The sequence below is a fragment of the Anolis carolinensis genome, chromosome 5 (genome assembly GCF_035594765.1).
Source record: "Anolis carolinensis isolate JA03-04 chromosome 5, rAnoCar3.1.pri, whole genome shotgun sequence".
Taxonomy (NCBI): Eukaryota; Metazoa; Chordata; class Lepidosauria; order Squamata; family Dactyloidae; genus Anolis; species Anolis carolinensis.
In genome coordinates, this window is record NC_085845.1 from 175314347 (window position 1) to 175329004 (window position 14658).

General features: G+C 44.4%; 1 protein-coding gene across 1 annotated transcript in view; it reads left to right on the forward strand.

Annotated features, from left to right (window-relative positions):
- foxred2 (FAD dependent oxidoreductase domain containing 2) overlaps window positions 1–13599 on the forward strand; it is a 32020-nt gene extending 18421 nt beyond the window's left edge. The window contains exons 7-9 of the mRNA XM_008110650.3: window positions 6830–7071; window positions 8979–9149; window positions 11248–13599. Of these exons, the coding sequence (XP_008108857.1) occupies window positions 6830–7071; window positions 8979–9149; window positions 11248–11510 (676 nt within the window). The 3' untranslated portion in view covers window positions 11511–13599. The remainder of the gene's footprint in view (window positions 1–6829; window positions 7072–8978; window positions 9150–11247) is intronic.
- The last annotated feature ends 1059 nt before the right edge of the window (window positions 13600–14658 follow it).

The window sequence follows — 14658 nt, forward strand, 5'->3', positions numbered from 1 at the left end:
CTTGAATCGGAGCGCGCTGTCCAGACACAACTCGCTCCGTAGGCTGACGAATTGACTCCGCGAAGTTACTACGCGGGTAAAACACCTAAATAGAGTCTAGCTTTCCCGCCGAAGCAGTTCTCTGGGAATCAGAACCGAAAGCTAAACTCTGAGACCAGATGTGAGACTCCCCAAAGATTCTCACGAGAAGCAGTCTTAATTGGCCACATTCTTAGCTGCAATCCTCGCACTCCTGCGCGAAGCTGATTCCAAACTTCTCTGTTGTTTACAAAACTCCCGGCGCAAGAACACGGGAGAAGTAGACTCTGGGCTTGTTTGACATACTTCTGGGAGACAACTTTCTTGCAGGTGCAAGGTTCCCAGATCTGCCTGGGAAAGATCTGGCTGAGAAGAATCCAGTTCAGACTGGGAAGGTAAAAAACCCAAGTTTTCATCTTCATCAGGAATTACAATGTCCTGAGCAGGACTACAAGGCCCATGGGTCATCACACTATCCCCCTCCTCAAGGCCCCTCCCAAACTGGGGCCCTCTCCCCGAGGCGCGAGGTCGCGGTTTGGTGGGATAGGTCTGATGAAAGCGACGGGTTAGATCAGGAGCATGGACTGTGGAGGCGTCTTCCCAAGAGCGTTCCTCAGGGCCAAAACCCACCCAGTCAATGAGATATTGTAGGCGGCGGCGGTGAAAGCGAGAATCCAAAATGTCCTCAACCTCGAACTCCTCCTCCCCATTCATCAAAACAGGAGGGGGGGCCGGTTGGTCTGTATCAGGTCGCACACCATCCGCCGGAAGGAGCAGGGAACGGTGAAACACTGGGTGAATGCGCATTGAACGCGGAAGTTGGAGTTTGAAAGTCACGGGGTTTAATTGCGCCACCACTGGATAGGGGCCAATGAAACGGGCATCTAACTTCCGGCAAGGGCGGTGGGAGGGCAGGAAGCGAGTGGACAGAAAAACCCGATCTCCTACCTTGATTTCGGGGCCCGGCTGGCGATGTTTGTCAGCGTGGCGTTTATAGTCCTCCTTGGCTTGGTCCAGTTGCTGGAGCAAAAGTTGTTGCACCGCTGTGAGTTCCTGCAGCCAATCCTCTGCTGCGGGAACTTCTGAAGTTTCAATGACAGGGGGGAAGAAACGTGGATGGAAGCCGTAGTTTGCAAAGAACGGCGTTTCTTTTGTAGAAGCTTGAACTCCATTGTTGTAGGCAAACTCAGACAGTGGTAACAGAGAAGCCCAATTGTCCTGTTGGTAGTTTACATAACAGCGAAGATACTGCTCCAAAGTGGCATTGGTGCGCTCCGTTTGCCCATCTGTTTGGGGATGATGAGCTGAAGATAAGCGAGAGTCTATGCCCAATAGTTTTTGTAGTGCCTTCCAAAAACGAGAGGTGAATTGAGATCCACGGTCTGTGACTAAACTCTTGGGCAATCCATGTAGTCTGAAAACATGTTGAAGAAATAGATCCGCAGTTTCTTTGGCCGTGGGGAGGCCTTCACAGGGAATGAAATGGGCTAACTTGGTGAAAAGGTCCACCACCACCAAGATCGTGGTGAATCCACAGGAAGGTGGTAGGTCAGTGATGAAATCCGCGGAAATTATTTCCCATGGGCGAGATGGGGTAGGAAGGGGGTGTAAAAGCCCTGAGGGCTTCTCCCTTCGTATCTTGGAGCGCTGGCATACTGGGCAGGTGTTGACATATTTTTCCACATCCTTGCGGATCTTGGGCCACCAAAAATCCCTTAGGATCAAATGCATAGTTTTAAATAGTCCGAAGTGTCCTGCTGGTTTGCAGTCATGACACAGACGAAGCGCTTTTTCCCTACCCGGTCCGGGTGGGATATAAACATGATTTCTATAGCAGAGCAGCCCATCTTTAAGCGAAAAGGGAAAGTGCAGACCTTGGCGAAGTTGGTCCTGCGCCCAGGCATCTGCTTGCTGACTAGCCCTGATTTCTTGAGCACAGATGGGTCCTGGAGTAGGGGAAGTTGAACCAATGGGAATGGATTTGGTGTTCCCCACCGTGAGCGTGGCAAAGTTCTCGGGTTGTAGCAGTTGGGATTCAAAGGTCTCCTTGCGTCCTGCAGCGTATTCCGGTTTACGTGACAGGGCGTCTGCTTGCTTGGTTTGGGCTGGGGTCACATAATGGATCTGGAAGTTGAAACGTTCAAAGAATAAAGCCCAACGTTGCTGCCTCTGATTTAGTTTGCGGGCAGTTCTTAGATGTTCTAGATTACGATGATCAGTGTGGACTTCAATGGGAAATTTGGCCCCTTCTAGCCAATGTCTCCAAGTTTCAAAGGCTGCCTTTATGGCCAGTAGTTCTTTTTCCCAAATGGTGTAATTCCTCTCTGGTGTGGTTAGTTGACGAGAATAAAAGGCACAGGGATGGAGGTGATCTCCCACCGGTTGTAAGAGTACAGCCCCAATTGCCACATCAGAGGCGTCCGCTTGCACCACAAAAGGGGTTCCAGGATCTGGGTGCTGTAGAATTGGCTGGGAGGTGAATAGTTTCTTTAGTTGCTGGAACCCTTTCTCTGCTTGATCAGTCCAGCGGAAAGGCTGCTTTCCACGAATGCAGCTAGTGATGGGGTCGGACCAGCGGGCAAAATCTGGAATGAACTTGCGGTAATAGTTCGCGAACCCCAAGAAACGCTGTACCTCTTTCTTGTTAGTTGGCGCCCGCCATTCCAATACTGCTGAGACCTTGGCTGGATCCATGGAAAGCCCTAGAGGCGAGATGCGGTAACCAAGGAAATCTACCTCTTGTAGATCAAAGGCGCATTTTTCTAGCTTGGCATAAAGTCCATGATCCCGCAATCGTTGTAACACCATTTTGACGTGGTTCTCATGTTCTGATTGTGATCTAGAAAACACCAAAAAATCGTCCAGGTAGATTATCAAGAACCTGTCTAGATAGTCCTGAAAGATGTCATTGACAAAATGCTGGAACGTTGCGGGGGCTCCGCATAAACCGAAATTCATAACTCGGGACTCGAATAATCCGAATTTGGTCTGGAAGGCGGTCTTCCACTCGTCCCCTTCCCTGATGCGAACTAAGTTGTAAGCCCCCCGAAGATCCAGCTTGGTGTAAACCTTGGCTCCTCGAAGCCGATCCAGTAGATCCGAGATTAAGGGCAGGGGATAGCTGTTCCGCTTGGTGATATTGTTCAATGCTCTGTAGTCCACCACCAAGCGTAGTTCCCCTGACTTCTTCTTCACAAACATCACTGGGGAGGCGGCTGGGGATTGAGAGGGTCTGATGAATCCCTTGCGAAGGTTTGTCTCTAGGAATTCCCTGAGAGCTTCTTGCTCTGGTTCAGTCAGGGAGTAGAGATGCCCTCGCGGGATCGGGGCCCCCTCCACCAAGTCAATGGCACAGTCATAAGGTCTATGTGGGGGTAATTTTTCGGCTTCTTTCTCATTGAATACATCCCAATACTCGGAGTACTTCTTTGGCAAGGTGATGATGGGCTCGGTGTCTGTGGCGTGGCATACCTTGGCTACGAGGCAATGGTTTTGGCAGTACGGTGAAGCAAACTGCAGTTCTCTGTTGGACCAGGAGATGTTAGGGTCGTGGAGAGTCAGCCATGGAATTCCCAAAATCACAGGGAAATGGGGGACCTCGGTAACAAAGAAGGAAATCTCTTCCATATGTTCCCTTATCCACATTCTAGTGGGTTCCGACCACTGACTTACGGGGCCCGTCTTGAGGGGGCGGCCGTCTATGGCTTGCACCACACGGGCATTCTTGAAATCATGATATTGTAATCCCAGAGAGTCGGCATACTCTCTATCGATGAAATTGTTGGTAGCTCCAGAGTCTATCATGGCGTGGATCATGACGGGTCCCCTTTTTGCTGACCATAATGTGACCACGAGAAGGAACAGGACCCCGGTTGGCGGCTCTTGGATGGATTTTTTGACCGGGTTGGCGAGCCTCTCTACACCCGGTCGTTGGCTTCCCCCGCCGGCTGTGTGCCAGTCGGCTCAGACGTCTTCGTCTCCGTGGAGGACGCCGCCGCAAGACGGGCGGCAGGCTTCCCTTTGGCTGGGCACCCTCTGGCGAAGTGGCCCCCGTTCCCGCAGTACCAGCAGAGGTTTAAGCGTTGCCGACGGGCCTTCTCGGCGGCATCTAGTCTGGGACGCACATTGCCCAACTGCATCGGCACCTCCTCGCCTCCTCTGGGGTATGGGGTTGGTGGTGGGGGTCTCCAGACCGGACGTGGCTGAACGCTGGCGGGAGCGGGGGGTTTTGCCCCGGCTCTACCGCCCTGGCCTCGAACCCACTGTTTCCTGTTGGCAATCATGACTTCAGCCCGTAAACATTGATCAATGAGTGCCTCGAGGGTCTGGGGAGGATCCACCTTGGAGATTTCTTCCAGCATTTCAATGTTGAGACCCTCCCGGAATTGTCCCCTGAGGGCTACATCGTTCCAGCCGGTGTTGTGGGCCAGCACTCGGAACTCGGCTATATACTGAGACATAGGTCTGTCTCCTTGGAAAAGGCGACGGAGTTTGTGACCGGCTGCCTCCAAATTGTCCTCGATTCCCCAAGTCTCCTTGAGGTGGTCCAAGAAGCGTTGCGCTGATCTTAGGTGTGGAGAGGCTTGGTCGTACAGTGCCGTCGCCCAGCTGGCCGCTGGCCCGTCTAGAAGACTGTAAACCCACGCCACTTTGATGTCTTCTTGGGGAAACTCGGCAGCACGGGCCTCTAGATAAGCTTGACATTGGCGACGGAAGACATGAACCTTAGAAGCTTCTCCAGTAAACTTGGTTGGCAACGCCATGGCCGGAAGACGAATTCCGCGTTCCTTCAAACCCCTTATTTCTCCATCCTGTGCATTAAGCTTATCACGGATTCGGTCCACCTCCTCCTTGTCGATGGTGTAGGTAATCGGCTGGCCGCTCGGCCCAGGTACGACTCCGGTAGACATTCTGGCCGAGGTTAATTGGTGCTTAGGGGCGGAGTCAAACTGTCAAGACCCAGGCTGCAGAGCACCAATAACCATACACAGAGGCCAGAATCTATCTAATATCTTTATTGAAGGAATATATAAAGTTAATAAAAACAAGTGTAGAAAATAGTTCAGGAGTAGACCTTTCAGGAAAGGTCAGAATTAGTCCAAAAAAGCAATGTCCAATAAGAAATATTAAGGTCCAAAGTTGTAATCCAATAACCGAAACACTCACTTTGCCAAGCAAAGTGAGGGGAGATGACAAGGTCCTTTAGTCCATGAAACTTGAGCGAGGCTAGGAAATAACTTGATACTTGAAACAAGGCTTGAACGTGGAACAAGGTAACTAAGAACAAGAACAAGGTCCGTGGAATAACTTGATAAAATCCGTGGAACAAGGCAAGGATTGATCCTGGGAAACAAGGCAAAGTCCGTGGATAAACAAGGCTGGGTAGCAAGGCGAAGGCTGGATAGCAAGGCAAGGCTTGAGCAGGAGCGAGGCTTGAATCGGAGCGCGCTGTCCAGACACAACTCGCTCCGTAGGCTGACGAATTGACTCCGCGAAGTTACTACGCGGGTAAAACACCTAAATAGAGTCTAGCTTTCCCGCCGAAGCAGTTCTCTGGGAATCAGAACCGAAAGCTAAACTCTGAGACCAGATGTGAGACTCCCCAAAGATTCTCACGAGAAGCAGTCTTAATTGGCCACATTCTTAGCTGCAATCCTCGCACTCCTGCGCGAAGCTGATTCCAAACTTCTCTGTTGTTTACAAAACTCCCGGCGCAAGAACACGGGAGAAGTAGACTCTGGGCTTGTTTGACATACTTCTGGGAGACAACTTTCTTGCAGGTGCAAGGTTCCCAGATCTGCCTGGGAAAGATCTGGCTGAGAAGAATCCAGTTCAGACTGGGAAGGTAAAAAACCCAAGTTTTCATCTTCATCAGGAATTACAATGTCCTGAGCAGGACTACAAGGCCCATGGGTCATCACAATCAGAGTATCAGAGAAATTGCACTTTAATTCTAAAAAAAATAACATTCAGGAAGGAGAAAATTTGCCCTTTGCATCAACTCAGCAAAGTACTTTCTTGGTTTAAAAATCTTTGGAAGAGACCTGAAATGTTATTTTCAGTGCACAAAAACCTCTACTCTCCCTTAAAATATCTTATTTCTATATCATGCTCTCAAGATATGAAAATAAAGGAGACTTTGTTAAAAGTAAGATACCTGGTTTACTCACAACCTTCATGTATTCAGTATACAGGTACATAACTTGTCAATCCAGTTACAGATAGGATTTGAATTAGTTTATCTGCACAGATAACACAGGGCATCTTTCTTATGATCTTAACAGTCCAAAGTCTAAAGCATCTCTGTGTTCTAAAATGGAGTCTCAGCAGTCCCAGATCTGATCATGTGGTTTGCAGCCCGTCCCACAACCTCAAGAAACATAGAGTAAAGGGAAAGCTGCATACCAAAATATACATATACAATACAGTAAGAAAACAATCATATACAAACAAATTATTACTGGAGGATTGAAGAAGGTTGCTATTTTCAACATGAAATGGCTACAAATACATTCATCTTCCACCCACAAATGGAATACAGATGTCAAGTGGCAGAACCTGGCAAATCCAAGTTTCAACCTAATTCTAATACTGATGAGCAGGGCTGTTGATAACAAGGTAAAAGATATCTCCGGCCACAGCTTTCAGCAGACAGTCCTAAACAGCAGCCAGCACCATGTTTGAACTTAATGTGGGAGATGCAACCACACGTGAAATTTCTCATTAAGGCTAGTCTACTGAAACACCAAACATTACCATCTCCACTACTTTTTGTCTAGTTTTAAATTTTATTTCTTCTGCTTGTGTTTAGAAATGCCACAGAATTTGAATACCTGGAGGAATACCCAGTTGGGGTCCTGCAAGACCTGGAATGGCACACAGGAAGAAAGGTTCAGAATGGACTTTTTGTCATCATGTTGGATTATGGGAAGAACTTCTCTGGGCCAGACAAGGACGTCTTCTATTACAATCGTGCCGTGGGGGAACCACAGCACGCCTGGCAGTCCAATTTCCTGCACCCTGTCATTTATTACTATAAACGCCTTCCCACTGGTAAGTGAAGGGGTTTCTTTGTTCCTATCCACATCCATTATTTATTAATTTGTAGTACTTAGATACAGTAAGACCCCTGTATCTGCAGGACATATGTTCCTGGATTTACTGCAGATAAGTGAAACCATGGTTAACAGTGAATGTTATTGTTTTAAATGGAACAAACAATGGATATTTAGAGGGGAAAGAATAGCTTGCAGAGAAGATTCTAAAGCCTGACAGAAATTTAAGTAAAAGAAGCTGCTAAAACATTTATTTAGAGACTTTAAAGGTTGTCTTTATAGTCCAGAGCCAGTGGAGAACTGACAAAACTATAGAAATTAACATGTGGTCAAAATTAGGTTTTTATTCTCAACTTATCCATGGGTCATAGCAAAATTCAAAATTTTGGTCCCAAAACCTACCCTTGACTTAAACTTGAGTTTGATTTATACACAAGTATATACAGCATCGTCAATCTAAAGAGATACCTGGGGTGCCCCACATCTTTTGCCTTTCATTTCATGATAACAGGGGATTTACAAAAAGTAATAAAAACATGCTAAGATTCACATTCCAGAAAGGCCATGCATATCGGAGACAAATCTTTCAAAAGTTACTTTCTTAGTTCACAACTCCAAGAGTCTCATCATCTCAAAAGCTTAATTTTCCTAAACTCGAATATAGAGTGTATCAGGCTGGTTAGGAATACAATGTGATTTATTCATAGGGGGACATTTTTTGTTAAAACGTTAGCTATAACTTCAGTGTTGATGTAATGTTTTCGTAGGATTGCAGGGTCTTTGGACAAGATGTTCTCACGTAACCCCAACCCGTCAAAAGATTCCATTTCATTTTTTTTTATTGCTGCTGCCTTCTAGGCCAATGCTCCAATCACTACACTGTCTTGACTCTTGAAGGCAACTTCGAAGATAATAAAAAATGTAGATTAAATTACATACAAGAACATTAGTTAAAAATATATAAGTTATTTCAAAACATAAACAATCTATAAAATTAAAATCAGTTACAATCCATTAGAACAAAATAAAATCAACATGACGGTACACAATTAAATCCCATTGCAGTCAGATCTTAAAATCCTGCTAGAATAAAATGTTTTTACTTGCTGGCAAAAGGACAGCAAGGAGGGAGCCTCTCTGTGGCTCTCACTCTAATTACAAAAACCCTCTGCCAAGATGCCCGCAAGCAGTGTAAACATCTGGCAAGAGCAATCTGTCCTGCTCCCAGGAATCTGCTGGGAGGGGAGGAAGACATGCAATCCTCTGTGAGATGTATATTAACCATTTCAGAAGGCATGTATATATGAACATTTGATTGAAATTTTGTGCTAATGTTAGAAATGAGAATAGTCATCTGAAACAGATATTGGCAAAAATATAAAGGTGTCTGTGTACACAGTGATAGCAATGCTTCTTCATATCCCAAGAGTATAGCTTTGGAAAGTTACTTTTCCAGACTACAACTCCCAGAAGCCCCCAGCTACCAAGGCCAAGATAAAGTATGCCTTTATAACCATTTCTGTTCATGCTTCTTTCAAACCCAAGATTAAATCTTGAAAAGCATAGGGAAAATGAATGCCGGAAGGCAAACAAATAAAACATTGTTTTCAAAAGATTTTGGAACTATCCAGAGGAAAGATGAGAATAAAGTAAAACCTTTTGGAATTAAAAAGAGTTCTTGAATGATGACAGCATTGATATTTAATCTCAAGGCAAATTTGGGTCTTTTAAGATGGCAAAACAAAACTGCTTCTTGTTTTGGAGCTCTTTGGTTTTATTTGGTACCTCTAATCTACTGCTAATGGTATGCTGTCTCAATGACTCCATATAATACACACAGGTCTAGCTCTTCTGGTACTGAGGAACAGCTTCTCCATTTCCCCCTCTTTTTTCCCCACTTTTCAGAACGTGAGATGAGACTTTGCCCACCAGACCAGCCTCTGCCCCGTCCAGATGCAATCCATCACATGGTGGAGGACTTCTTGACAGAGTGGACTGCGCCAAGTGCCCACATCCTGCCACTCCGACGGTTTCTGGAGAATTGCCTGGAAACAGATCTGCGTAGATTCTATGGAGGTAATTTGAGGGCTGGCAAGGAACCAGTGAGTAGAGAACAGAAGGGAGCAAGCAGGCCAATTAATAATTGAGGTCCTTTTGGCTTGGGGATATGAAATGTACCCTGGCCAAAACCACATTTACACACACCCTTCAAAATGGGTTCATCTCTTGCTTTGCTCAGATAACAAGAACGTGGCAGTATAGTTTGTCAGCCTTTGGTTAGCAAGACACCATTTTGACCTCCAGAGCTGAGTGGTCATGCAGTGGAATGAGACCTTGTTGAATTTGACAGGGGTGTTTCACTGTACCAGAGCTTTGGAAGTACCATATTTCTTCTCACAATAACCATACTTTTATCCCTTTTTTAACAAAAAAGAGGGTTTGATTATTACATGAGGAAAAGAATTCCAGCTATGGAGCTTCAAGTGAAGCCCCATAGCTGGGAAGGGGGGCAGGTGTGCAGGTGAACAAATGAAGGATGTGAGTATAACGTGAAGAATAAAAAATACAAATTTTGGCACCCAAAAAATGAGGGTGCGACTATTATGTGGTGGTGACTATTAAGTGATGAAATATGGTATATGGAAAGGGATCTGTATATGCTATTTATGCAAAACATCTGCTCTGGCATTGAGCTAAGTCCCTTCTTCTCCTAAGCAGTCCTGGAGAATGATACTGACTTACAGTGTGCACCACCCCAGACCATGTTCTGTTCTGACTGGGGCTGCTGGAAGTTGGAGTCTGTCTGCTTTTGGAGTATCACATATCCACCTCGGACTCTTAGCCCTCTAGTCTTTAGTGTTTTGTGCCTTGGAACAATCACCTTCAAGTTTCCCCCTCCCCTCATCAGCTAAAAAAAAGTTATTTCAGGCAGTAGAGGGAAATTACTAGTTTTTTTGGTTCACACTGCCAGGGATCTGTAATTTTAAATATTCAACTTTTCATCACATTGAAGCAGGGAGGTGTAGAGCTCAGTCGGACTCTGTTGAAATGAAACAGATGATTTCCCTACTGTCATCACACTGTTAAATCTAACACACACACACACCCTTTCTCTCTCTCTCTCTCTCTCTCTCTCTCTCTCTCTCACTCACTCACTCACTCGGCTGCCCCACAGAGAAGGGTGTGGGCCTTGGGAAACTATCCCAGGGTTGCATAGTATGGAACTATAGTATTTAAAGTAAGGTCCAGCTGCATTCATTTCATAGTACAGATGCCCCCAGAGAAGGTTCATGGACCTTCGGAAACTGCAATTCCCAAGACCATCCCATGGAGAGATAGCATTTAAAGTAAGGTCCAACTGCATTCATTCCACAGTGTAGATACACCCAGTGAAGGGTATGGACCTTGGGAAACTATAACTCTCAGGAGGACTTCATCGCATGGATTCATGGCATTTAAAGTGGGGCGCAATGGCATTCATTCCTTATTGTAAATGTACCAAGAGAAGGGTATGGACCTTGGAAAACTATGACTCCCAGGTCTGCACAACATGGAGACATGGTATAATAAGAATAATAACAACAACAATAATAATGGCATTTAAAATGGGTCCCTACTGCATTTATTCTCCAGCTCAGATGCGCCCAGAGAAGGGTATGGACCTTGGGAAACTATAACTCCCAGGAATACATAGTATAGAGCTATGGTATTTAAAGTGGGGTTCAAGAACATTCATTCCATAGTGCAAATGCACCCAAAGAAGTATATGGACATTGGGAAACTGTAACTCCCAGGACTGCACAGCATGGAGACATGGCATAATAAACTTTCCCTAACTTTCCCTAAAGAGGGTATCTTGGCTCCTCTTACAATTTCCCCTCCCACAAATTGGGGAAATGTCTCATTTTAATCCTGAGAGCATCACATTACTGAACTGGCCATTCATCCGGATCATTCCCCAAAAAAACACTTCCCCAGCACCTCCTGAAACGTTTGAAAAGAATGCTGGGCCCCATGCCTAAAATATGGAAAGAATGCTCTACCCTACACTTGAACCCCACTTAATGTGATGAACACAGTGGGTTACCAGTTTTTAAGTGTAGGAATCAGTGGAATTTAGTAAATGTGATGAAGTGGTAGAATTGTAATTCAGTGTTTTCTCCCCTTTGTCTAGAATCCTGCTTCCTCTTTGCCTTAACCCACCAGAAGTTGCCTCCCTTCTGCCAGCAGGGATACATGAGAATGCAGGGGCTCATGGGTAATGAGAGACTTCACCGCTACGGAGTAGAAACTGGACACCTTGAGGACTATGCTGCTATGGATTCCTCCAGCGAGCAGGCGGAGGGCAGTGTCCTACCGTTTCACCAGTTGTTGGACAATCACATCGTATCAGATCACCGACGACACCGTCTCACGAGCACCAGAAATGAACTTTAACCTATCTCCAAAAATAGCAAAATCCACAAGTATTGCTGTTAAGATGCCAAGATCTCCAGAGGACCTCCAATTTCTTGTATGTTCACTTGTATGTTACTGCTTCTTTCTAGGGACCATGGATTGCCAAAGACTTCTGTAGATCATTTGTTATTTGTGAAGGAGGTGAAGCTTTACAGGAGGTAAGCAAAGGCTGCAGCTCAAGAATACTGAGACATTCCTTTCCTCCTAGCCTCATTACTTGATAATGGTATTGCATTTGTGTTTATACTGAGCTGTCTCAAGTTTATTGAGAGATACCTTTAAAAAGATACACAGGTGACTGGTCATGAATGTTCAGTTGCATGTTTTGTGGTGATCCACAAAAGAAGTCAGTCATAGGTGCTATGTGTGTTGTGTTGCTGCATATACTTACAGATGCGTATGTGCATGACTCTACAATCGGGTTAATATCGGCTGGGCAAGCAATTCAAGGGCTGGTCTTAAAAGTCCAAAGCATGGAAATGTTTATCTATTGTCTACAAGGCAGGTCTCGTGGCTCTAACTGAGTAGCAGAACCTGTATCCATTCATACCAGTTTGGTAAGGTATGCTATTGCCATAGTGAGATCATTCTGTGGAAATGCTGTTCTGTCTCAAGATTCTCTGCTCAAGAGGGAGAGTTCTTGTACCTTTGACAAATTATCCTCTGATTTGCACTATACATTGTTAGAAAACTTTACATTATTCCATTTAATTAAAATGAAATCGTATTTCTAATTGAAATTGTATTTTTGATATCTCCCTTCACATTAGCTGGGGTTAGGGACACAGGGCCCCTGCAAAAGTGGAAAAAATACAAACAAAAGCACTGCTGTTTTATTTTTAGCCTGAGAGAATATATCCCTAGGAATCACTACATTCTCCAATGCAACTCTGATCAATTTCTGCCAGAGGTTGACCATATAGTCATGCTGAAGATCCTAGAAATGTTTATGGGGAATATATTACAGGCAGTCCCTAAGTTACAAACATCTGACTTACAAAGGATTCATAGTTAAAATGAGGGTGAGGCAACAGGAAGTGAGAGAAATCTACCCTATCCTGAAAGAGTTATCATGGGGAAAAGGTATTTCCACTGAAACTTTGTCACCAAGCCTTGTTTCCACATCAAGCCAAATTTTTCAAAATCCAGTGGTCACAGGGACAGAAAGTGGGGTGAAATCTTCTGAACAGGGGCACAGACAGCAAAGTAAACATCACATTCCTATTCTATCCAAAGCTTTTATACACACACACATGCCCACCACTTGTGTTTTTCCACTTTCACAGGGGTTCTGTGACACCTTTCCATTACCCAGTGACAAGAATCCAGTATTCAGGGGCAAAAATCCATCACTCTATTGTTCACCTATAAAATACAATTGAGGTTCAGTATCCACAATTTTTGCAGCCATGGATTCAATCTTCTATAGCTTGATTTTTTTTATCCAAAAAGCATACCTTGATTTTGGTGTTTTATATAAGGACACTGTTGCACTAAGTCATTATATATAATGGGATTTGAATGTCTATGGATTTTGGTATCTATGCGGGGTGGGTCCTAAAACAAAATCCCAGCAAATACCAAGGGCCCAGTGTAGCTATATCTTTAATCTCCCATTTACTCTTAAAAATGAACATAGAAGAGGTTTCGGCACTGACAGAAATACTGCTGAAAGCAGTGGCCGTTCCTCACAACATGGACAGGGAGGAGTAGATTAGCACAAGGAGTCTCTCCCCATAACAACATAAATGGGCTTCAGCTTGCATGATTTTTTATCATTGGTTGTTTGGTTAGGGCAGGTGGGATTTGTAGTATGGTGTTTTGGTAGGGGGCCATACAAAAGCAAACTACATGTATAGTTTGCCTTTAATTACAATTTTGTTTTGTGTTTTATGTTATTTCATTTATACCTGTATGTTATAATTTTATGTTACTTGGTGCTGCTACTGATTTTGGTTAATTTTTGTGTATTTTCTGTATTCTGTCTTGCACTGTGTTGCCTTGTAAACCACCAAAAGTCTTTTTGGGGAGATGGGGCAAGATATAAATAAAATTGTTGTTTTTTGTTCTTGTTGTTCTTGTTGTTGTTCTTGTTCCATATTCCTGGTGTAGGATAGTCCCTGAAGAGAGGACCTACAACCCAGTAATAATACAAATGTTTTTCACATAATGGGGAGAGGTAATCATGCAGCTGCGCAGATGTGACCTGTCTGCAACCTTTCATAGCCAATGGTGAGGAATGTTGGGAGTTGCAATCCAGTATAATCTGGAAGATTGCATGATTTCCACCCAGTGTAGAAGCAGTCTATTTCAGTTCCCCTGCATCACCACATCAGAGACTGTCAAATAACAAGAGATATTGAGAACTTGATCAGCCAACCTAATAGTGGTAGGAGATTATATGAGTTTTAGTCCAATACAGTGGGCTGGGTGGACTAATGATCTGATCCAGTAAGAAACCACCCTCTATTCACTGTTCATATTTCACTATTAGCTTTCATATTTAAAAAATCTCTCTTCTAGGAGCACATTTCCTTCAGCTTTTCTTTTGTGCCTAAAAGTGAAACATTGTACAGTAGAGTCTCACTTATCCAACCTTCGTTTATCCAACATTCTGTATTATCCAACTGTCTGCCTCCCAACCAGATCCACAGCTGTTTCTCTAGGCAGCAACGCGCAGCAGGCAAATACGTCCAACAACAACACAAGTGCAGCTACACTCCCAAACAAATGGCAGACTTATCCAACATTTTCGCTTATCCAATGTTCTACCAGCCCATTTATGTTGGATAAGTGAGACTCTATATGTTTTTTAGCATTCACAGCGATACTAACAAAGCAACACATCCGATTAACAGTTCAATTCCCAATTACTAGCATTGTGCATTACATTAACAGTTTCATTTAAAATACAAACTCAGTCCCTGTAATACTGGTAGTGTTGAACAGACATAGTTTGGAATAATTGAAGACTGTTTGATTGCAGACAATAATTGCTTACTGATTATTGCTATTGCTAGAGAATGAAATCCGTATTGATCATTGTGTTGTTGAAGGCTTTTATGGCTGGAATCACTAGGTTGCTGTGAGTTTTCTGGGCTGTATGGCATGTATGTTTCATGCTTCT